The following is a 23,968-nucleotide window of genomic DNA, read 5'->3' as shown; positions in this document are numbered from 1 at the left end:
TAAATCTCAGGCTGATTTCGTGGCTGTTCAAAATGGTTTGGTAGATATCCAGATAAATTCAGGGGACCAGTTGAAATGGAGTCCCCTACTCCTCCACCATCTTGTCCCCCTCTTGAATTTAGGTGCTCTTCTAATCATTGTAATATATCAGACAATCTTATAAAACATATTTTCTGGATTTATACCACACATCAATAAGACAGACAGATAAGAAGACAGATGTGTGAACAGTTTTAAATGGATGGACAGATGTACAGATGGATGGATGGATGGATGGATGGCAGGGTGGGTGGGTGGAGAGATGGATGGGGCATGGATGTATGGATGGATGGGTGGGTGAGTGGATAGATGGCTGGATGGATGGCTGGACAGATGGGTAGGTGGGTGCGTGGGTGAGTGAGTGGATGAATGGGTGCATGGGTAGATGGATGGACGGGTGGGTGAGTGGATAGATGGATGGATTGATGGTGGATAGATGGGTAGATGGGTAGGTGGATAGATGGGTAGGTGGGTAGGTGCGTGGGTGGGTGGGTAGGTGGGTGGGTGGGTGGGTGGGTGGTTGGATAGACGAGTAGAAGTCTGAAGGCAGGATAGAGAACTTGCCTGCATGGCCACCTCTTTGCTCTCACTCCCTGGACCCAGGGACCACTCATAGAGGACAATCTGGTGATCATCACTGCTCTGGTTTCCATTCAAAGTGATGGAGTTTTGGGGCAAAGTTATGGTCTGATTTGGTCCTGCATTGGCAACTGGAGGATTGTCCATAGCACTGTTGACTATTAGGGCTGCAGTTGTGGAGTTAGTGGCTCCATCCGAGTCTGTAACAGTCAATCTACAAAAAGGAGAGGAAGCCATCATGTTGCAAGAAGATGCCAAATCTTAATGCAAATGGTCCATTTAGTCTGCTCAAGGTACATTTCTCAGAAAAACTCAGAAGAGGTGTAAACAGAAATTTGAGGATAAGGCTGAGAAAAGAAAGAGCACCTAAGGGTTTTTTTTTAAATTTGTTGCTGTTGGTTTATTGTATTTTTAGCTAGTAATAGAGTCACATGATGGAGTTTTATCTTATATGGGTTTCTGATTAGTCTTGGAGATGCCAGATGAAGAAATCTTCCTCAGTGAATACAGGAGCCTCCCTCTAGTTCCTGAGACAAAGAATGTGTCAGGTTTAGGTCCTGTCTTCAGGTCTGAGCATGTGAGACAGTATATCACTCATCAATTTTCATCTACAAAGCTTTTATTCTTTTCTAGAGGACTTAATATAATTATGTTTTTAGAACCCTCCTTGTAGACACTCCTTCAGGACCTCCTGTGGTAAACTCACTGCTGTTGGGGTCATGGATCAGGAAATATGGTCACTTCATCATTCTGAAGTAAAGATGTCAGTTCTGAACAGTGATGAATGCTACACAGATGTTAATAGGAATATGATAATGAAGTTATGGGAAGAACACAGGCCTTACATGTAGTAAGGTGTGTGTATGGGGGCATGTGTATTCTGTGCATGCTTTTACACTATCCCACACACTCCATACAACCAAGATCCGAACTCTGGTTCTGGCTCTCACAGCAAACCAAGTATCTAAGGTCCTTCCTTCTCAGCCAGGCTGTCAAGACACATCCCAGGCCCCTAAGGGAATTTCTTCATGGTAAAATGGGGACAGCTGCAGTAACTTGCTTCAACCAGATGATTAATTAAATAAAAATGAACTGGGGAGGAGTTAGAATGGAGAGGAGTAAGGGGACCCTACGCTTGCCTTGTCCCTAAAACACAGGTAGGTAAATATCAAATCATTCTGAACACCCAAGAAATCGATCTGAGGGCTGAGAGAGAACAAACTGCACAACTGGTAGGAGAAAAGAGGCCACATCGTGCAAGGTAGGAGGTACAGAGATGTGACTTGGGGGAGAAAAGAATCCCAGGGGAGGGAGCCCTGATCACAGAGAGAGGAGAGAGAAAGAGAGAGTGAGCAAGCATGTGAGAGGTGCACAGGGGATTGCATAAGAAAAACACTTCCCCAAAGCCACTGACTAGGACAATGAGAGAGGCTGCTTATTGTGATTTTCTACAATCAACAGCGCTCAAAGACTGAAGTTTTAGAAGTCTGCCCTGCAGCCAGTGTGCAGCCTGGTGGGCACAGTGGTGCTCCTGTGGAGAAGGAGGGCAGAGGCCCGGGAGTGGACAGCGTGGCCTAGGGATTCCCTGCATCGCACTGGGAGAGACAGCTCCCCTTCTTAGAGTGCATTTGGGAGAGGTGGTACTGCCTCAGAGGGGAGGAAAGAGCGGGTGAGCGTCACTGCACTGCCCCATTCATTAGCATAGAGGCAGAGGCACCTGCTGAGGGCAGCTCACCTGGATGCCAGCTTTCTGCTGTGCTTTACTCTAAACTCCAAGCACCTGTGCATTCCTGCAACTGCCCTTCTGGGACAAACTCCCACCAGCCCCAGTGCTCCAGGACCCTCCCCCAGAGGATCAGCATGGGTCCAGGCACTGCCGGGTCCCTAAAATTTGGAGTTTTGAAACTCCGCCAGGCGCCAGAGATAAAACATGGAAGCACTATGCCACCAGGTGGGCAGACAGCTCAGACGCAGACACAGTGAAGGCAGAGATCTGAGGGATGCCTGGCACATGAGGGGAGATTCTTCACTCTTCTGTGAGGGTGCCCTGGAAGATGGGGGTTCAAATTCACCTGTCGGGAGCCAACGGAGAGGGTGGCTGCCATTTTTTTTCCTTCACCCAACCGCACCATTGGATTTGAGAGAGGAGCACAGTGCCCCCCCACACACCCACCCAGGGGAGGCTAGAGCCACTTACACCAAGTCCTACCCCCCCACACTCTGCAGGTGCTTCTATGCTAGAGCAAGTATGCCTAAGAGCCAGGGCAGCAGACCTCTCCCCCAGAAAACCAGCACAAGTCCCCCGCGTGCACCAAGTCTACTGATCATAGAGTGCTGCAAAGCTTCAGCTCTAGTGGAAATAGGATCTGGCCTCTTTTAACAAGCAGACCAAAGCACACCTAGTTAAAACTTGTCACACACTGGACAAGGTCCAAACACTCACTAGTATACGCAGGAAAAACTCAGCAGAGGACTGACCTGAGGGAAAGAGCAGTTTCCAAAACACAGCAGCAGAGTGCACGTAGCACAGACCAGACACACTTCCCATAGCACCAGGCCTTAGACAGTATATGACCTCTTCTTAATAAAGCCATTACTCTCAGGAGCAGGAAACATAACAGGCTTTCCGAACACAAAGAAGAAGATACAGACCTACCCAAAATGCCAAGACAGAGGAATTCATCCCAAAAGGAAGAACAAGAAAAGGACATGGCCAGGGATCTAATCAAAACAGATATAAACAATATGCCTGATCCAGAATTGAAAACAACACCCATAAGGATACTAGCTGGGCTTGAGAAAAGCACAGAAGATATCAGGGAGTTCCTTACCACAGAGACAAAAGACCTAAAAACTAGTCAGGACAAAATAAAAAATGTTGTAACTGAGATGCGAAACTGACTGGATGTAATGACCACAAAGATGGAGGAAGCAGAAGATAGAATAGGTGGGGCGCCTTGGTGGCACAGCAGTTAAGCGTCTGCCTTCAGCTCAGGGCGTGATCCCGGCGTTATGGGATCGAGCCCCACATCAGGCTCCTCCACTATGAGCCTGCTTCTTCCTCTCCCACTCCCCCTGCTTGTGTTCCCTCTCTCACTGGCTGTCTCTATCTCTGTTGAATAAATAAATAAAATCTTAAAAAAAAAAAAAGAAGATAGAATAGGTGACACAGAAAACAAACTTATGGAAAATAATGAAGCTGAAAAGAAGAGGGAAAGAAAAATACTGGATCACGAATGTAGATTTAGGGAACTCAGCAACTCCATAAAGCTCAGTATCATTCATATCACAGGAGTCCCAGAAGAAGAGTGTGAAAAGGGACACAAGGTTATTTGAGTGAAAACTTCCCTAATCTGGGAAAACAAACAGACATCCAAAACCGGGAAGCACAGAGAACTCCCAACAAAAACAAAAGCAGGCCAACACTAAGATATATCACAGTAAAATGTGCAAAATACAGAGATGAGGAAAAAGTCCTAAAAGCAGCAAAGGAATAGAAATCCTTAACTTACAAGGGAAGACAAATATGGTTAGCAGCAGATCTAGCCACAGAGACTTCGCAGGCTAGAAAAGAGTGGCACGATATACTCAACATGCTGAATGAGAAAACTATGCAGCCAAGAACACTTTCTTTATCCAGCAAGGCTGTCATTCAGCAGAGAAGGAGAGATAAAGAGTTCCCCAGACAAACAAAAACTAAAGGAGTTCATGAACAATAAACCAGCCGTGCAAGAAATACTAAAGGGTCCCACTCTTTTGAGTGGGAAAGAAAAACCAAAAGCAACAGCGGGAAAGAAAGACCAAAAACAACAAAGACTAGAAAGGAACAGAGAAAATCTCCAGAAACAATGACTTTACAGGTAACACAATGGCATTAACTGCGTATCTCTCAATAATCACTCTGAATGTAAATGGACTAGATGCTCCAATAAAGAGAAATAGAGTATCAGAATGGATAAAAAACGAGATCCATATACTGTTTAAAAGAGACTCATTTTAGATTTAAAGACACCTGTAGATTGAAACCGAGGGGTTGGAGAACAATCTGTCATGCTCACGAGCATCAAAAGAAAGCCAGAATAGCAATACTTATATCGGACAAACTAGAGTTTAAAACAAAGACTGTAACAAGAGATGAAGAAGGGCACTATATCATAATTAAGGGGTCTATCCATCAAGAAGATCTAACAATTGTAAATATTTATGCCCCCAACCTGGGAGCCCCAAGTATATATATATGTATATATATGTATAAATTAATAACAACCATAAAGAAACTCATTGATAACAATACAATAATAGTAGAGGACTTTAACACCCCACTTAAATCAATGGACAAATCATCTAAGCAGATCAACAAGGAAACAATGGTTTTGAATGGCACACTGGACCAGACAGACTTAACATATATTCAGAACATTTCATCCTAAAGCAGCAGAATACACATTCTTCTTGAATGCACATGGAACATTCTCCAGAACAGATAACATACTGGGTCAAAATCAGCCCTCAACAAATACAAAAAGACTGAGATCATACCATGCATATTTTCAGACTATAATACTATGAAACTTGAAGTCAACCACAAGAAAAAATTGGGAAATACCACAAATACACGGAGGTTAAAGAACATCCTACTAAAGAATGAATGGGTTAACCAGGAAATTAAAGAAGAAATTAAAAAATACAGAGAAGCAAATAAAAATAAAAACATGACATTTTAAAACCTTTGGGATGCAGCAAGGGCAGAGCTAAGAGGGAAGTATATAGTAACACAAGTCTTCCTCAAGAAGCAAGAAAAATCTCAAATACACAACCTAACATTACACCTAAAGGAGCTAGAAAAGGAACAGCAAATAAAGCCTAAATCCAGCAGAAGGGAAATAAAAAGATTAGAGCAGAAATAAATTATACAGAAACTAAAAAAACAATAGAACAGATCAATGAAACCAGGAGCTGGTTCTTTGAAATAATGAATAAAATTGATAACCCCCTAGCCAGAATTATCAAAAATAAAAGAGAAAGGACCCAATTAAATCAGATCAGAAATGACAGGGGAGAAATAACCACCAATGCCAACAAATTGAACAACCTGGAAGAAATGGACAAATTCCCAGAAACACACAAACTACCAAAACTGAAACAGGAAGAAACAGAAAACTTGAACAGACCTGTAACCAGCAAGGAAATTGAAGCAGTGATTAAAAAACTCCCAACAAGCAAAAGTCCAGGCCCAGATGGCTTCCCAGGGGACTTCTACCAAACATTTAAAGAAGACTTAATACCTATTTTTCTCAAACTGTTCCAAAAAAAATAGAAACAGAAAGAAAACTTTCAATCACATACAATGAGGCCAGCATGACCCTGATAATAAAACCAGATAAAAACTCCACTATAAAAGAGAACTACAGGCCAAAACCCCTGATGAACATGGATGCAAAATTCTCAATAGAATACTAAAAATTGAATCCAGCAGTACATCAGAAGAATCACTCACCACAACCAAGTGGGATTTATTCCTGGGCTGCAAAGGTGGTTCAATATTTGCAAATCCATTAGCATGATTAATTAACCACATTAATAAGAGAAAGAATAAGAACCATACAATACTGTCAAAGGATGCAGAAAAAGTATTTGACAAAGTACAACAATCATTCATGATAAAAACCCTCAAAAAAATAGGGATAGAGGGAACATACCTCAACATAATAAAGGCCATATAGAAAGACCTACAGCTAATGTCATCCTCAATGAGGAAAAACAGAGCTTTTCTTCTACTATCAGGAAATCAGCACACAGAAGTCTGTTATATTTCTATACACCAATAATGAAGCAGCAGAAAGAGAAATTAAGGAGTCAATCCCATTTACAATTGCACCAAAACCCACAGGATACCTTGGAATAAACCTAACCAAAGAGGTAAAAGGGCTGTACTCTGAAAACTATAGAACACTTATGAAAGAAATCAAAGATGACACAAAGAAATGGAAGAACATCCTATGCTCATGGATTGGGAGAACAAATACTGTTAAAATGTCTATACTACCCAAAGCAATCTACAAATTTAATGCAATCTTTATCAAAATATCCACAGCTGGGGGTAGAAACCAGTGGTAGAGCATCTGACTGCAAAATACCTCCAGCATTTTTCACAGAGCTAGAACAAATAGTCATAAATTTGTATGGAACCACAAGAGACCCTGAATAGCTAAAGCAATTTTTTTTTCTAAAGATTTTATTTATTTACTTGAGAGAGAGAGACTACGAGAGAAGGGAAGGGCAGAGGGAGAAACAGACTCCCCACTGAGCAGGGAGCCTGACGCAGGACTTGATCCCAGGACCCAGAGATCATGACCTGAGCCAAAAGCAGATGCTTAACCAACTAACCCACCCAGGCAGCCCTTGCCAAAGCAATCTTGAGAAAGAAAAGCAAAGCTGGTGGCATCACAATGCCAGACTTTAAGCTCTATTACAAAGCCGTAATCATCAAGACAGTATGGTATTGGCACAAAAACAGACACATAGATCAATGGAACAGAATAGAGACTTCAGAAATGGACCTTCAACTCTATGGTCAACTAGTTTTTGACAAAGCAGGAAAGAATATCCATGGAAAAAACACAGTCTCTTCAACAAATGGTGTTGGGAAAACTGGACAGCTACATGCAGAAGAATGAAACTGGACCTCTTTCTTTCTTTCTTTCTTTCTTTCTTTCTTTCTTTCTTTCTTTCTTTTCTTTCTTTCTTTCTTTCTTTCTTTCTTTCTTTCTTTCTTTCTTTCTTTCTTTCTTTCTTTCTCTTTCCTTCCTTTTCTTTCTTTCTTTCTTTCTTTCTTTCTTTCTTTCTTTCTTTCTTTCTTTCCTTTCTTTCCTTTCTTTCTTCCTATTTATTTATTTATTTATTTGACAGAGACAGCCAGCGAGAGAGGGAACACAAGCAGGGGGAGTGGGAGAGGAAGAGCAGGCTCCCAGCAGAGGAGCGTGATGTGGGGCTCGATCCCATAACGCCGGGATCACGCCCTGAGCCGAAGGCAGACGCTTAACCGCTGTGCCACCCAGGCGCCCCTGGACCACTTTCTTACACTATACACAAAAATAAACTCAAAATGGATGAAAGACCTAAATGTGAGACAGGAATCCATCAAAATCCTAGAGGAGAACACAGGCAGCAACCTCTGTGACTTCGGCCATAGCAACTTATCACTAGACACACTTCTGGAGGTAAGGGAAACAAAAGCACAAATGAACCATTGGGATTTCATCAAGATAAAAAGCTTCTGCACAGCTAAGGAAACAGTCAACAAGACTAAAACGCAGTCTACGGAATGGGAGAAGATATTTGCAAATGACATATCTGAGAAAGGGTTAGTATCCAAAACCTATAAAGAACTTATCAAACTCAACACCAAAAAACAAATAAATAATCCAGTTAAATAATGGGCAGAAGACATGAATAGACACTTTTCCAAAGAAGACATACAAATGGCTAACAGACACATGAAAAGATGCTCAACATCACTCATCATCAGGGAAATGCAAATCAAAACTACAATGAGATTTCACTTCACACCAGTCAGAATGGCTAAAATCAACAACTCAGGAAACAACAGATGTTGGTGAGAATGTAGAGAAAGGGGAACGCTCTTGCACTGTTGGTGGGAATGCAGACTGGTGCAGCCACTCTGGAAAACAGTATGGAGGTTCCTCAAAAAGTTAAAAATAGAACAACACTGTCATCCAGCAATTGCACTACTAGGTATTTATCCAAAGAATACAAAAATACTAATTCAAAGGGGGAAATGCACCCCATTGTTTATAGCAATATTATCAACAATAGCCAAATTATGGAAGCACCCCAAATGTCCATCAACTGATGAATGGATAAAGAAGATGTGGTGTATGTATATATAATGGAATATTACTCAGTCATCAAAAAGGATGAAATCTTGTCATTTGCAATGATGTGGATGGAACCAGAAAGTATTATGTTAAATGAAATAAGTCAGAGAAAGACAAATATCATTAGATTTCACTCATATGTGGAATTTAAGAAACAAAAAGGATGGACATAGGTGAAGGCAGAAAAAAAATGAAAAGAGAAGGAGGGAAACCATGACAGACTCTCGATTACAGAGAACAAACTGAGGCTGCTGGAGGGAAAGGGAATGGGGAGGTTGGGGTAACTGGGTGATGGGCATTAAGGCGGGCATGTGATGTAACGAGCAGTGGGTATTATATGTAAGTGATGAATCACTGAATTCTACTCCTGAAACCAATATTATATTATATATTAGCTAACTAGAATTTACATAAAAACTTGAAATTAGAAAAAAAGAATCAAAAGCACCTCATAAAGTGGCGTGAACATTGGTGAAGTTATAGACTGAATATTTGTGTCCCCCCTGCTTAAATTCTTATGATGAAACCTAATTCCTAATGTGATTGGTATTTGGAGTGGGGCCTTCAAGAGGTGATTGGGTCATGAGGGCAGACAATGAGATGAGCACCCTTGTAAAGAGACCTTGGAGAGACGCCCATCCTTTCTGTCATGTGAGGACACAGGGAGAAGACAGCCATCTATAAAACAGGAAACAGGCCTTCACCAGACACCCAGTCCGCCAGCACCTTGATCTTGTACTCCCCAGTCTCCAGAACCACAAGAAACAAATTTCTGTCATTTATAAGCCAGCCACTTTACAGTATTTTTGTTATAATAGCCCAAACAGGCTATGAGTGTACAACTATCTGAGTCCCTGCTGTCAATTCTTTTGGGTATATACCCAGAAGTGAGATTGCAGACATGGTAATTCTACGGTTCATGTTCTGAGGAACTGACAAACTGTTTTCCACGCAGGTACACCATTTTACTTTCCCACCAGCAGCGCCCGAGGGTTCCCATTTCATCACATCCACACTAACGCTTATTTTCCCTTTTTAAAATAATAGCCATCCTAATGGGGCAAACTACTTCTTAAGCTGAGATTTCAAATAAACCAAAACAGACGTTTTTGCAAAACATATACAATGTAAAACACTCTAGAACACCTCTGTGAACTTTTTAGTCAAAGATGAATCCAGTCAGATGCTTGGAAGTTTCTTGACCTAGTCAGACTTCAGAAGGTTCATAAATGTATGGATGCATGGATAGATGGATGGATGATTTCAAAGAAAGCTAATGTTAGGTTAGATTCTTAAAGGGGTGTATGAGACATTGAAAATATAATAAGCCAAAATGTGTGGGATATGGTTAAAGAGTACTTAGAGGAAAATTATAGTTTTAAAAGCTTTATAAACATTTAAGGAAGATCTAATATGAACGATCCAAGATCCTACTCTAAGAATTTAGAAGAAGAGCAAAGTAAATAAAAAGTAAATAGAAGTAAAGAAATAATAAAGATACAAGCAGAAACCAACAAATTAGAAAATAGAAAAAATTAACACAGCTCTAGTTAGGGGTTCTTTGGAAAAATAAACAAAATTAACAAAACACTTAATTAGACTAATCAAGAAAAAAGAGAGAACACAAGTCACCAATACAGGAAATGAAAAAGGGGTTATCACCACAGATTCTATGGATATGACAGGATAATATTATAAAACCTTTTGTCAACAAATTTGGCAATTTAGATGGAATAGGCAAATTTCTTACAAAATACAACTTATCAAAAACCTACACAAGAAAAACAACAACAACAGAAAATCTAAATAGCCTTACAGCTATTTTTAAAATTGCATTTGTGGGGCGCCTGGGTGGCACAGCGGTTAAGCGTCTGCCTTCGGCTCAGGGCGTGATCCCGGCATTATGGGATCGAGCCCCACATCAGGCTCCTCCGCTAGGAGCCTGCTTCTCCCCCTCCCCCTGCTTGTGTTCCCTCTCTCGCTGGCTGTCTCTCTCTCTGTCAAATAAATAAATAAAATCTTTAAAAATAAAATAAAATAAAATAAAATTGCATTTGCTATCAAAAAATTTCCCAAAAAGCAAACTGCAGGCCCAGGTGATTTTACTGGTGAATTCTATCAAACATTCAAGGAAGAAATACCACCATTTGTTCACAAATGTTTCAGAAAGTAGAAGATAGATCACTGGCCACCTTGTTTCTTTAGGCCAGTGTGATCCTCATACCCAAACTTGACAAAGACATTGCAAAAAAAGAAAGAGAAAGCCATAGACCAATATCTTTCATGAAGATAGACAAAAAACCCTTATCAAAATATTAGCAAGTTTAATCCAATGCTATATAAAAAGGATATCATGACCAACTAGCATTTACCCCATGAATGCAAGGTTGATTTAACACTTAAAAATACCACACAGTACATAAAAATAATTCAAAAGAGATCACAGATCTAATTATAAAACCTAGAACTACAGAGGTTCTAGAAAAAACAAAGGAGGAAATCTTTACAATCTTAGGATAGGCAAAGTTTACTTAAATAGAACACAAAAAGCATAAAACATAACAGGAAAAAAAGTTATGAATTAGACTTCACCAAAATATAAAATTTGGCTCTTTGAAAGATTAAGAAAATACACTTGATCTTAGTCAAAAGGTTGAGAAGTGACTGAAAGATTAATAAAATAAAAAAATCATATACTGGCAGGAAATATCCACAGCACATATATAAAATAAGGAGCTTATTTCAGAATGTATAAAGACTCTTAAAACTAAATAAGACAAACAATACAATTTTTTTAATAAGGAAAGGAGGTGCACCTCGCTGGCTCAGTTGGTAGAGCATGTGACTCTTGGTCTTGGGGTCATGAGTTTGAGCCCCAGGTTGGGGGTCATTTACCTAAAAAAATAAAGGGGACATTTAAAAAAATAAAATAGGAAAAGGATACTTCACAGAAGAAGTTATGTGAATGGCCAATAAGCATCTGAAAATATGCTTAATATCATCAGCCATCAGGAAAATGTAAATTAAAACCATAATGAAATACTACCACTCATCAAATTACATAAAATTAAAAAGACTGACTACACCAAGTATCGGTGAGGACATGGAGACTGGAACTCTCATATACTGAAGGTGGGAATGTACAATGGTACCCCCACGTCAGGAAAGAGGTTAGCCATTTCTTAAAATGTTATAAACTCACCATAGAACCGGACCCTTCTACTATTCCACGATTTACCCCATAAAAATAAAAATCTCTCTCCACACAAAGACTTAAAGTAAGTGTTACTGGCAGCCTTATTTGTCGTAGTTCAAAACTGTAAACAGTCCGTACTAGACAGAAGAATAAACAAATTGCGGTACATCCACGCACTGGAGTAGTACTCAGCAATGACGGGGAACAAACTGGTGATACAGACAACATGGAGGCACGAGCACCATCTGTAGAGCGGAAGAAGACAGGCAAAGTAAACAGGGACCTAAAATTCATACTGCTCCATGAGCATCTCAGTCTGAAGTGGTTGCCAACCAAAACCCCCAAGGAAACCTATCGGCCTTGACCTCTTGATCAAAAGGAAAAGAAGCACAGTGTAGTGGAGAGGCATCGACTTAAGGAAATAGCCACAGCATAAGTACCGAAAGCACAGCAAAGGTGGGGACACCACTTGCCTGAAAGTGTAGTTTCCGGGAACGAGGTTAGACAGACGTAGGACTGGGGAGTCAGCTGGGGGCTTCCCCTCTCGGAAGGGGCTGCGAATTTCTTCCCAGTGATAACTCACAATTTTAGTGTCATCTGTACTTTCTAGAAAGATTTAAAAATAAGCGAAGGCTAGAATGAAAGCAAGAACAGGAAAACACAGATTTTGTAATTTATCATCTTCATGCTTAAATTTGTTTTTTTCATGGAATTATACAATTACATAGATTTCAATGGATGGATTTCTTCTTCTCCCTAAACTATCATCACTATTTTCCCCCTGAATTTCTACCAGATTTGAGTGAGGCTGTCTTTACTCAGTTGTGAATTTAAAAACACACAGCGACAGGAGGTCTTGCTTTTGTAAGAACAGGAGTCAAGCAGATGTACCCTATGGAAATGCCACTTCTACTCATCTCAACTATAGCACGTGATACCTTCCTGGTATCTTCCACAGGTATCTGAAGTGACAGATTGATAAGGAATTAAGAGATGTTTATATACACTACAACACAGCTTTTACTACCTACATGGTTAAGGTATAAATCCAGAGAAAGGCAGTATCCTACAAGAAAACTTCCCTTTCTACTCTAGAAGACAGCAAACAAAATGTGCTCCATACAACCACAGAGACAGACCTGGAAGGGAGCCAGCTGCATCTAATTCAGTGAAAGAACGATCTAGTTCTAGTGACAGATTAATGACCCCAGTTTCCTGTACCTAAACCGTCCTGCATTAGAGAAATCAAAATGTGGTACGTTTCCTCAGGTAAATATTTTCATCTAAAATATGTTTCGTTTTCACGCTGTCAAGGGGGAAATGTGGATATTTATATGCGAATAGTGCGAATGATCGTGTCCGCGTGATTTCTGTATATCTGCGGACTTGCAGACTGGAGCAGCATTAGCAGTGGACAATTACCCTTCTCCCAACAACCAAGGCAGCTCTTCTTTACGCCACAGGGTCTGGTATTAGCTTTGTGATTAAACGTACATAAATGCAAATACCCGTTACACCGAGATTGAACATATCTTTTCACATACTGTCATATATCTATATCTATTTATATTAATACACCGTCAAACGTAAGGTATGTTTTCACGTATTCTCATTTGCACGGACGCCTGGAGTCAGATGGGGCCCCTTCCACATATAAGAGAAGGAATCAACTCTGACTGAATTAACAAAGCGCTACCCACCCCCCGTGAAGGTAGCCCTTCTCATGTCTGTTCAGGTGATTTTCCAGGTGCTCAGCACATACACCTCATCAAAAGGAGACTCTCTAAGAATTGCCTTCAGTCCCAATCAAATAGTTAGGCCCTAAAGAAGTCTTCCCGGACAGGTGGGACACAACTGACTGCAAGGTGAGCCTGGGACAAAGGCTGTGATGAAGGGACCCAAGGGCTGTGAGCCACACCAACGAGGGAGACAATCCTGCGTCCGCGTTGGTGTGCGAGCCCTCCCAGCCGCCACACAGAGCACCACGAAACCTTGCAGCACGCGGGGAGGAGAGGCCCTGAAGCGTCACAGATACCCACGGCTGCCGTCGATGAAGGCTGACGTCAGAGGCAGGGTGAGCACTTGCATCTGGGGAGAAACAACCGCTGTCGGGGGCAGGTTGACTCTTCTGGCTGTGAGACAGAGGAAGGGACACCGACGGAGGCCGTTATGTGTGCACAGATCATAACCCCAATAAAATCATCTGCTTCCTATCAAGGAGGTGTTTATCCTGAGGCGCCTGGGTGGCTCAGCTGGTTAAGCGTCTGCCTTAGCCTCAGGTCATGATCCCAGGGTCCTGGGTTCAAGCCCCACATCAGGCTCCCTGCTCAGCAGGGAGTCTGCTTCTCCCTCTCCCACTCCTCCTGCTCATGCTCTCTCTCACTCTCTCAATCGCTTTTTACTCTCTCTCAAATAAATAAATAAAATAAAATAAAATAAAATAAAATAAAATATTTTATTTTATTTTATTTTATTTTATTTTATTTTGTCAGAGAGAGAGAAAGAGCGAGACACGCAGGGGGAGCTGCAGGCAGAGGGCGAAGCAGACTCCCCAAGGAGCAGGGAGCCCGATGCAGGACTCAATCCCAGGACCCTGGGGTCATGACCTGAGCCGAAGGCAGACGCTTCACTGACTAAGCTACCCAGTCGTCCCAATAAATAAAATCTTAAAAAAAAAAAAAAAAGGCATTTATCCTACAAGCCTCAAGTGTGGAGAGTACTTCTGAAAGTTTTGGCACCTTCCTATTAAGTTTCAGGAGCTTGTCTGCAGACTTCCATTTTTGCAGGTGAGCCCAGGCTCAGGGGACACGTGCAGTAACAACCCGGGGCTTCATCACAGAACGTGAGCGCTAACTGCAGGAAAGAAGCCGTGCAGTACGGCTCCGGCTCCTACAGCGGTCACCTGGGTCTCAAATCCTTGCTGGCAGGCCCCCCATACCCCCAGCACCTGCTCTAGCGGGGCTGACCCTCAGGCAGAGGGTGCAAAGCCTGAGCAGGGAGGCAGAGCCGGCAGAGAGGTGGGCCGCCTCGGGGTGCAGGCTGTGCTCACCAGGACGAAGGGCCCCCTGTTCCTGATTCATACAAGTGCACCAGCCCGTGGGCTGGTGGCGGCCTGAAAGCTCATGGCGTACATCCCTTTGACCCCTCAGGTGCTCAGCTGACTCTATCTGAACCCCCCCACGGAAGGGGAGGCTGAGTCACGGGGAAGGGAGGTGGGGGATGCTGACGGAGAAGGCCAAGGGGCAGCCACGTGCCACCCCCGCAGGTCAGCAGGAACCTGGCAACCTTAAACAGCAGGGTGAAGCAAGTACTAAAACTCACACTGAACTCAGAAAGAAAAAACCCAACAACAATCGTTGCATATTTTCTCTATAGTAGAGCCAAATGTAAAAATAAAAAATAGATTACCATGTTATTCAGGACCCAAAACAGAGGTAAACCCGTACAACACGGGCCCTTCTCTCACGCAGGCCTACCTGGCTTCACGGTGACGTTGACAAATCCTTCTCCAAAGGCATTTTCACTAGAAACCGCTACTTTGAAGGCATAAAGTCCTGCCGACAACTGCAACAGAAAGGACAGGTACACGGGTAAACACGCAAAGACATGATGGGTCCACTGCCTAGAGTCCGAACACGTCGCGGGAGCCGACGTCCCGCGCGAGCAGAGCGCAGGGGCCGGGGAGTGTCATCTCGGGAGCCGTGCAGACACGGCCCGGGTGCGCGGGTCGCCCAGAAAGGGCCGCAGCTTAGTTACAGACGTTCACGGGCCGACAGACGCGCGGCTGGCCCGAGCGGCCGAGGGAGGGCAGTTCGTGAGCTCGTGCGCGTGGGACTCGCGCTGCTCTGCAGAGCGGCGCCCGTGCGGCTGTCGGTGGTGCGGCTGCCGCGCTCGGAGACGCAGGGCGCGCTGACGCGGGCCGAGGGCGGCTGGCGCTGCGCCCACGGCTGTGTGGCCAGGAGCAAGGACCGCTGAGCAGCGGGCGGGAAAGCAGACCCCCGCAGCTCGCGGACTTGGTTTCCCCTGCGGTCCGGGAAGGGGCGTGTTTCTTCCGGTGAGGGGCCAAGGCGACGGAAGTACCGGCAGCTCTAGAAACGTGCCTGCTTGGGAAGCAGAGACAAGCAGAACGTCTCTACGCTACCAAGAGGACGCGCCGTGGGAGACAGACTGGGCAGCCTCACCAGAGACCCTTGGGCAACCGGCCTCTATTCTCCAAGCTGATGGGCCGCGTCTTTCAAATAAAAGCTACCCGATGGTCTCCTCCTTTCGCCATCGGCCTGTGACATGGTTGAAGCTTTATTCATTTATCACCTTCTTCTGATCTCAATCAGGTGAAGAAACAGCCCGAGTGCTGGCGGAATTCTCCAGTTACTTACGTGAGAGAGATTAAGAGTCTGCGAGTGTCTTTCCTTTATTTCATCTCGGTAGTCTACCGGGTGGCTAGTTAAACTCCACTCATAGCGGTAGGACGTTTCTGAGGGCAACAGAGAGAAATGCGTCGTCAGAAATTCGGAAAGGGCGCCGCACACAGTCTGGGCAGAGGGAAGAGGATGACAGCCCGACGCCGGCAGGCGGCTGCCTCGGACATTCTGCACCCGCCTTCAACGCTCCTCCACCGAAGGGATAGCAAGTCTATCCTTTTAATGTGAAACTTGTTTTATGAGAAGAACATACAGCTTATGGGAAAATTCATGAAATGCTGAAAGTGAAAAAAAGAAAAACATCTCCCTGATCTCACATTTAGCATTTGATGACTTTCCTTTCAGGGCGACTACCTATTTATATATACACTTCCACATAGTATAATCCACTGTACTTTTCCTCCTTTTAACAAAAGGCAAGGAGATTTCCACTCGTTTCCCCTGTCGTGCGGATCTGCTCAAGGACACAGCCGCGGACTAGCCCCGCCGCACCAAGCCGAAGCCGTCTCCCGCCGGAGACGCCAGCAGCGCAAGCGCCAAGGGCTCGGACAACAGCATTAACGGCACATGGCGAACGCGATCGTCTCTGCTCAGATGTCGGCACACGTGCGATGGGGGACACGAGCGAGGGAGCTAGCCCGGCTGGGAAACACCCAACACTCTAAGCACGAATATGCCCTAAGAGAGAATACCCCGGACGGGTCAGGGGCACCGCTCGGTGTTTGCGGAAGAGCCGAGCGCTGCTCGAGCAGAAGAAAGGGCATTTTGAGCAACACGTTTTGAGAGCGGGTGGGAGCTCGGAGCCCCGCTGTGGACACCGTACTATCAACAGAGCTTGCGGCACAGTCCCCGTCTCCTCACGGGGCACTCCTGCTCTGTGGGTCACCACAGGTCAGCTCTGGGACGGGGACACTTTTGCTCTAACACCTCTCTCGCTTTGCGCCCTCAGCAGTGCGTGACTGCGGGCGGACCGACGGAAGGATATGCCGGTGTTCGGTTTCCCACACTCTTCCTCCCTCGTAAACGACTTCAGCAAGGTGACTGCTTCTGGCCACCAGAGCCTCGTCAGCACGCTCGAGCCTTCGGTGCGACCTTGCGCAGTGTTGCGAAAGTGAATCCGTGCTGCGGGTAACCCGGGAAGAGCCCGGGAGGAGCAACCCCGCGGCCCGGCTCTGGCGTCACGAAGGGAAGTCACGCTCTCACCTGCAGGTGGCGCTGGCACGACGAACGCCTTCAGCTCCACTGCGTCCTCCGGTAACGTCACCACCAGATTCTGCCCAGCGGACACCGCGAGCTCTCCCGCTACGAGTTGATTAGAAATAGTACAGTCCTTTATATACAGTAGTGATGTTATATTACTGCCCCACGATAGATTTGTTATTTACTTATTTTTTTTAAGATTTTATTCATTCATTCATTCATTCATTCATTCATGAGAGAGGCAGAGGCAGAGGCAGAGGGAGAAACAGGCTGCTCGCTGAGGAGGGAGCCCGAGGCGGGGCTTGAACCCAGGACCCAGGGATCACAACCTGAGCCGAAGGCAGGTGCTTAACTGACTGAGCCCCCCAGGTGCTCGACCCTAGATTTGTTTTTAGATAATAGAACATAACATATTTTTGAAATAGTTCTCCCTCTGATTTTATCGAAGACACTCCTTTCCTCTGGCTAGCAACTGCACCGTGACCTGTATTACTCTGCAGGGCAGATTTCCTAAACTTCAAGTCATCCGTGGGAGTTGACAAGGTGAAGAAACTACGATTTGGATTGATGAGCACCGTGTGGGGTAACAAGGGTGCTGTGTGTTGAGTCTCTCTTCTCTCTTACCATCAGAGCTTCTTGACTCCCTGGTATGTGCGGTTTTTATTAAACAATTGAGCGTAATGGTAAGTGTTTCTGTATCATTAGTCACATACCACTCAGTTCTGATAGCAGCCTCCTGAGTTATCGCTAATGGCCTTGCTCTTGGAACCTTCCCAAGAGAAAACCCCGTCAACCTCCATAAAAAGGCGACTTGAACGCAGGCAGCGGGGACGTTCACTCTCATCAGAAGCACTTACCCACTAAACCGGCACTAGAACCATGTTCGTTCACCTTGTCTACAACCAGCAGAACCCTGATGTATTCAACTGGCTGGATGCAACTGGATGTTTGTTTCACTTGTAAAATACAATTGACATAGGTCAAGATATCACTCAGAGAAAAGCAAAGTTTTGTTTTTGTTTCTTTCTTTTTTTTTTAGAGCTGAGTGCTCTTCAGAGGTCTCAGCTACTTGGAGATGCTGGCGGGCCACGTGGCTCACTTAAACCTGTTCCTGCCCTCAGAGTCAGTATCCTGTCCTTCTAGTGCCTTCCTCGACCAGTGGTAGGGGCCGCCTGGCGTCTCGGGCTCTCTCCTCCATCACTTCCACAGACTCTTTGCCCTGAAAGTCAGCAATTGTGGACCCAGGGGGGACACCGGTCCCAACCTATCATTTTACAGATGAGGGAACCGAGCCCTAAAAGGCCAGGTAATTGCTCAAAGTTATACGAATAATTAGCAGTAATAGATCCACCAATACTTGATTAATTTAAATGTATTTATTTCAACAAACACACATACCAGATGACACTGTGCCAGGCTCGGTTCCAAGGACTTTAAAACGATCACTTCATCTAAGCTTCTAACAACTCCATGCAGCAGGTCCTATTAGAACCAAAGGATCCTAATTCCCAGGCTGGTTTCCTTTCCAAAACACCACACGGCTTCTCTTCTGCTATTACCTTTCCCTACACTCAAACTCAGGATCAAAGTGCATCAACAAGGCAGAGAGGGTCATTCCCACAGAAACAGGGTCTCCAGTACCTCCTTTATTAGTAAATCTAAGGGGAGTTCGTCAGCGCTGGCCATGATCTCTGCAACCCCGGGCTCTTTCATGACATCTTCCTACTTGGAAGTCTCTTTCCTTTTCTCTGCCCATGCCCTCCTCCTGATGTCCTGCCTCTCTGGCAAGACCACTCAGGCAGCTCTGTAGGCTCCTTCTGGTCCTCCGGCTCCTAGTGCAATGACATCTCCAAAGTTCCTCCTCAGGCCTCTCCCCAGCTCACCTGCCACCCTCCCTGGAAGGTCTCATGTGTGCCCTAAGCCTTCAGTTATCACCTCTGTGCTGACGACTCCTGACCCTTTATCTTCAGCCCACTGCTTATCTAACTTTCAGTCCCACGTGCTCCTCAATCTCAGAGTCCTGAGATCCTGCCAGTGAGCCACTCATCAAATCCTAATGACCCCAGCTCCCTGATAGCTCTTCAGTCTGGTTCCTTCTCTCCATCCTAGCAACCACTCCCTCTAGTCCTAATGGATCTTCTTGTCTTCAGTCGACTCCATATTATTTTCTTGAAAAGAAATCTGATCATTTCGTTTTCCTGCTTAAAATCATTCAGAGATTCTCTATACTTACCCAATAAAGCATAAATTCCTCAGCCACAGATTACAGATCTTTTGAAATCTTGCCCTGCTTACCACTCCAGATTCATGCTTGCCCTTCCTCTCACTCGCATGATTAGCTCCAGCCAGCCTGACCTCCTGACAGCTGTCCCAAAATGTCACAGTGCTTCTGTATCTTTGTTCCCTTGCACAGGCCGTGGAGGAGGGGATGGATAGGCCATCACTCAGTAAGTACTCCTTGAATAGAATTGCCATTATTGTTATTACACGTCGCTGCCCTGACCTGAACAACACATCAACCCCATTTTAGCTGACTTGTTCTATCCCAGCATTGTTAAATCTGGAAAAGCTTCCCTGGCCCTTCTGAAGGGTCAGTCTCCCTCCGCTCCCATCGCACCTGTCACAGCACTTACCATAGGATACGAAAACCAGCTATTCACCTGTCACTCGCATTTCCTGCCCTATAGATCACTGAGGGGAAAAGACTAAGTTCATGTTTTCATTCCTGGTGTGGAGCATGTTTCTAGCACAGGAGAGAGGCTTGAAGATGTGCCTGGAGGGAACGAGTAAACCTTAATGCTGCCACTACTCTATTCGACAGCATGGTTTTGTACTTTTCCTCCAGCTGGATCGTGCTCACGGTTACCTGTCCTGGGAGCAGTGGTCGGAGACGCAGGTTGCTCTGGTGGGGTGGGCTCAGCGGGGACGAGGCTAGCGGGAGTGGTCGGGGCGCCATGCTCTGGGCTCCGTGTGGGGACTGTGAGAAGTGGGCTCTTCTCTGTGGAGTCTGGGCTGAATTCCAGTCTGGCTAGAGGAGGATGACGGGAAGGCATTAGAACCTAGGAGATCAATCACAAAGACAAACTGTTATGAAAGAAAAAAAACAAAAAATGTTGACCTCATTGAGCAACACAATGTCACTGACCTTTTACATAAATGAGATTCAGTGACATTCAAAACACCATGTGTAATATCCCAAAACACTAGAACTCTAGACCATCTTTTTTTTTTAAGATTTATTAATTTATGAGAGAGCAAGCATGTACACATGTGCGTGTGAGTCGGGAGGGGGGTAAGGGAGAGAGAATCTCAAGTAGATTCCCTGCTAAGTGCAGAGCCTGTCACAGGGCTCGGTCCCAGGATCCTGAGATCATGACCTGATCTGAAACCAAGAGCTGGACGTGTAACCGACTGAGCCACCCAGGTGCCCCTAGACCATCTCTTTCAAATATTCTCTCTGCTATCTTTTAAAAAAATGTAAGAAAACTGTGGGCTGGACAGTTACTATAAGTGAACAGACACACGCAATCGCTCAAGATGAAAAGAGAGAAAATAACTATAGCTGGTCCCTAAACTAGTCAGTAAGGCAAAAACTGAAGACAATCAGATAATTCAACAACCAGGCTTCTAGAGTAAACAACCTCTATTTGTACCATCTATTGTGCATAAACTGTAACTGGAAGTTACAGTTCTAGTTAGCCAACTTAAAGTTGGGTTTTTTTTAAAGATTTATTTATTTGAGTGGGGGAGGGGGAGAGGGAGAGAAGCAGATTCCACTAAGCACGGAGCCTCATGTGGGGCTCAATCCCATGATCCCAAGATCACGACCTGAGCCGAGATCAAGAATCAGACGCTTAACTGACTAAGTCACCCGGGCGCCCCAGCCAACTTAAAGTTTTTAAATCATATATGATGTGTCGGAGAGGAAAGTTGCAAAATGTGATAATAAAATGCTCTTGTGTGCATCATCTGCCTGTGACTGTAGGAGCCAGGTAAGAAAAGTCAGGCTGAGAACACGGGAGACCCAAGGGGGAAGGTGCAGTGAGAAATCCACAGAAAGAAAAGCTCAAACTCAGATGTAAACCAGGGAAGGGGTCACTGGCGTTCATGGAAATCGCACACTGGCATCTCGACTGCAGTTGAGAAAAGTGAGGACACAGCAGATGTTCTGTGATTGGATACCTGATAACTGACATCACTGCTAATATTCACTGAATACCAGATATTTCAGTTCATAAAGTATCAGGTATGACTAGACAACTGGTAAAACCTTCAACAACAAATTTCAGGAGCCAAGGCAAAAAAGACGAAGCATACATTTTTAAATATATTGATCAGACCACGACAAATCAATTGATAACCATTTTAAAAACCAGGTAGTGGGTTACAGGGAAGGAAAAATATTTTTCCCTATACCCTTCTAGCTTTTGGCTAAGACCACCACTCCCCATAATAAAAAGGCAGATTAATAGAAGGAAAACAAACTTAATTATGTATGTACAAATGTATACACAGGTGCCCCATAAAGATAGGAGACGCAAAGAAGTGACTAAAACAGAAGATTTCATACATTTTAGACCAAGGAACAACAGATTTGTGGAGAATTGACAAGACAAAGGGGTTTGGACTTGGGGGTAGTTAACAGTAAAGAAGGAACAGGGCTTTTGTACAAAGTCTTCTTGAATACAGTCTTCTCTCCCCTAAATGCCCTCCTGGTACAGGGAGGCTACCTTTCCCAGGAGAGACTGCTCTCCTGCTCGCAGATGTCCTTCCTGTACCACCACTTCCTAGGTGCCATTAATTCAAAATAATCAGTATGCCAAAGTGCCATGTTTGGGATGACATTCTGAGCCCCTACAGGGTCGACCGTAATGTTAAGATGCTTGGTTTCTTTGAGGTTTCAGACACCAAGGTTTGTAAAGTGAGCACTAATGGAAGAGACAGTCCATCGCACCTGTGCTGAGAATGGTAGGAAGTTCAGAATCCCTGCAAACCAGAGCTCTAGAACAGGTGTCCACAGCACATGATAGTGGAGCCTCTGTAGAGGCCGCTTTGGGGCACCAACTTGAACAACAGAAACCTGAGTAAGGTAGATGGGCCCACGGTGACCTCCAACCCCCTGGCTGAATACAGACAGCCTCTAAGGCAACCCACTTCAAAATATCCATAAGCCCTAGGTGACCAATGAGCTACTTACACCTGAACACAGGTACCAAAAAGGGAAAATTGCATACGTCCCCATACCTCCTCCCCCTCCCCCTCCCCACCTTCCCCCTTCACTAGAGCCCCCCACCACTGCCTCCTGGCAGACCACTCTGCTTTGCTGTCCTGCCACAGCTCCCTTGCAGTGTATTCTATAAACTTCTTTCTTCTTTGTTCTGCCCCGGGTGAATTCTTCACCACCTGCGCTGCTGGCCTCCCCCTGATCAGCTTGCCCCATATTTGATGGCACCTCCCATCCAACTGGGAGACCCCCACAGCCTCTGTAAAATTCTACAAGATTAACCAGATTTTTTTAGTTTGAGAGAGTCTTGAAAAATTACTACCAAGTAGCAATAAAGAATGGAGTCCATAGACACCGGTGGGAAACATTAAGGTGCCTCTCGCAGGGTTCACAGCCACCACCAGATCATGGCAGAGCGGACAACAACTCCACTCCTGCCTCCTCTCCAGACCATTTCCTTTCCCACATGGCACCTCTCCAGGCTGGAGGGGCACGCCAGTTCTTTACTCACTCTTGGGCCCTGTCTCCATGACCTCCACACAGCGAGCTCCTTGCTAAGTCCTCGGCATGGAGGCCTCCCTGACATACCCCACCCAAAGAAAACGGATCCTCCATGGAAGCAATGGGTACCCCAGCCCCCCATTTCAGCCCTCAGTTTACAGCCTGGCTTGGTCAACAAGAATCTCAAATGTCTTGTTTCTTTTTTCTGTTCTTAATTACTTTGAAACACCCCCTTGAGGTGCACCCGTCTGGTCTTGCCCGCTTGAAAACAAAACCACAGGAAACGTCCTTTATCCTCTACCAATTCAATCTGGATAATATATGTTTCTACTGATTTGGAATCACCTGCTTCCTGATTCAGAGGAGGAGATGCTTACAAATGTAAACGTCCCTTACAAAAGGATAAATTCTTCTGTTTTTAAGAGCTTCTCTTGTTAGTGTATTGTCTCAAAAATAAGTAGTTGAAGTAATCCTTATATCAAAAAGGGGCATATTTTCAGATCACATATTCTGATACCCTTCAATCCGTTTTGAGTTAATTTATGGGCGTAAGGTAGGGATCTAAATTCAGTTTTTGTACGGAAATATCCAATTGTCCCTGTACTGTTTGTTGAAAAGACTATTCTTTTCCCCATGGAATTTTCTCGGCACCCTTATTAATAAATACAATTGTACTATTTCAAATACTTTTTTTGGTGAGAGAAGAAATCTTAGTTTTTGTCATTAATTCCAAACTTTCTATGTTAGCAGAATAAAATTATATTTCTTATGCTGCAGATCTAATGTTTATCAACACTAATTGAAGGATTATCTACAACTCAGTTTAGTTAAAAAAAAAACTTAATTCGAATGTAGGGCAAAATTTATATTTCAGTGAAAATAAAATACGTCTATAGTCTCTCCCAGTTCT

The 23,968-nt window shown here is 44.4% G+C and overlaps 1 protein-coding gene across 1 annotated transcript in view; it reads right to left on the bottom strand.

Annotated features, from left to right (window-relative positions):
• KIAA0319 (KIAA0319 ortholog) overlaps positions 1–23,968 on the bottom strand; it is a 104,529-nt gene that overhangs the window by 31,615 nt on the left and 48,946 nt on the right. The window contains exons 4-10 of the mRNA XM_045800510.2: positions 20,200–20,392; positions 17,337–17,435; positions 16,089–16,186; positions 15,189–15,276; positions 13,752–13,844; positions 12,186–12,318; positions 604–832 (exon numbers count right to left, since the gene is read on the bottom strand). Of these exons, the coding sequence (XP_045656466.2) occupies positions 604–832; positions 12,186–12,318; positions 13,752–13,844; positions 15,189–15,276; positions 16,089–16,186; positions 17,337–17,435; positions 20,200–20,392 (933 nt within the window). The remainder of the gene's footprint in view (positions 1–603; positions 833–12,185; positions 12,319–13,751; positions 13,845–15,188; positions 15,277–16,088; positions 16,187–17,336; positions 17,436–20,199; positions 20,393–23,968) is intronic.

Source organism: Ursus americanus, chromosome 32 (assembly GCF_024610735.1).
Source record: "Ursus americanus isolate L20-20 chromosome 32, mUrsAme1.1.p, whole genome shotgun sequence".
Taxonomy (NCBI): domain Eukaryota; kingdom Metazoa; phylum Chordata; class Mammalia; order Carnivora; family Ursidae; genus Ursus; species Ursus americanus.
This window is presented reverse-complemented; position numbering and strand designations above follow the sequence as displayed.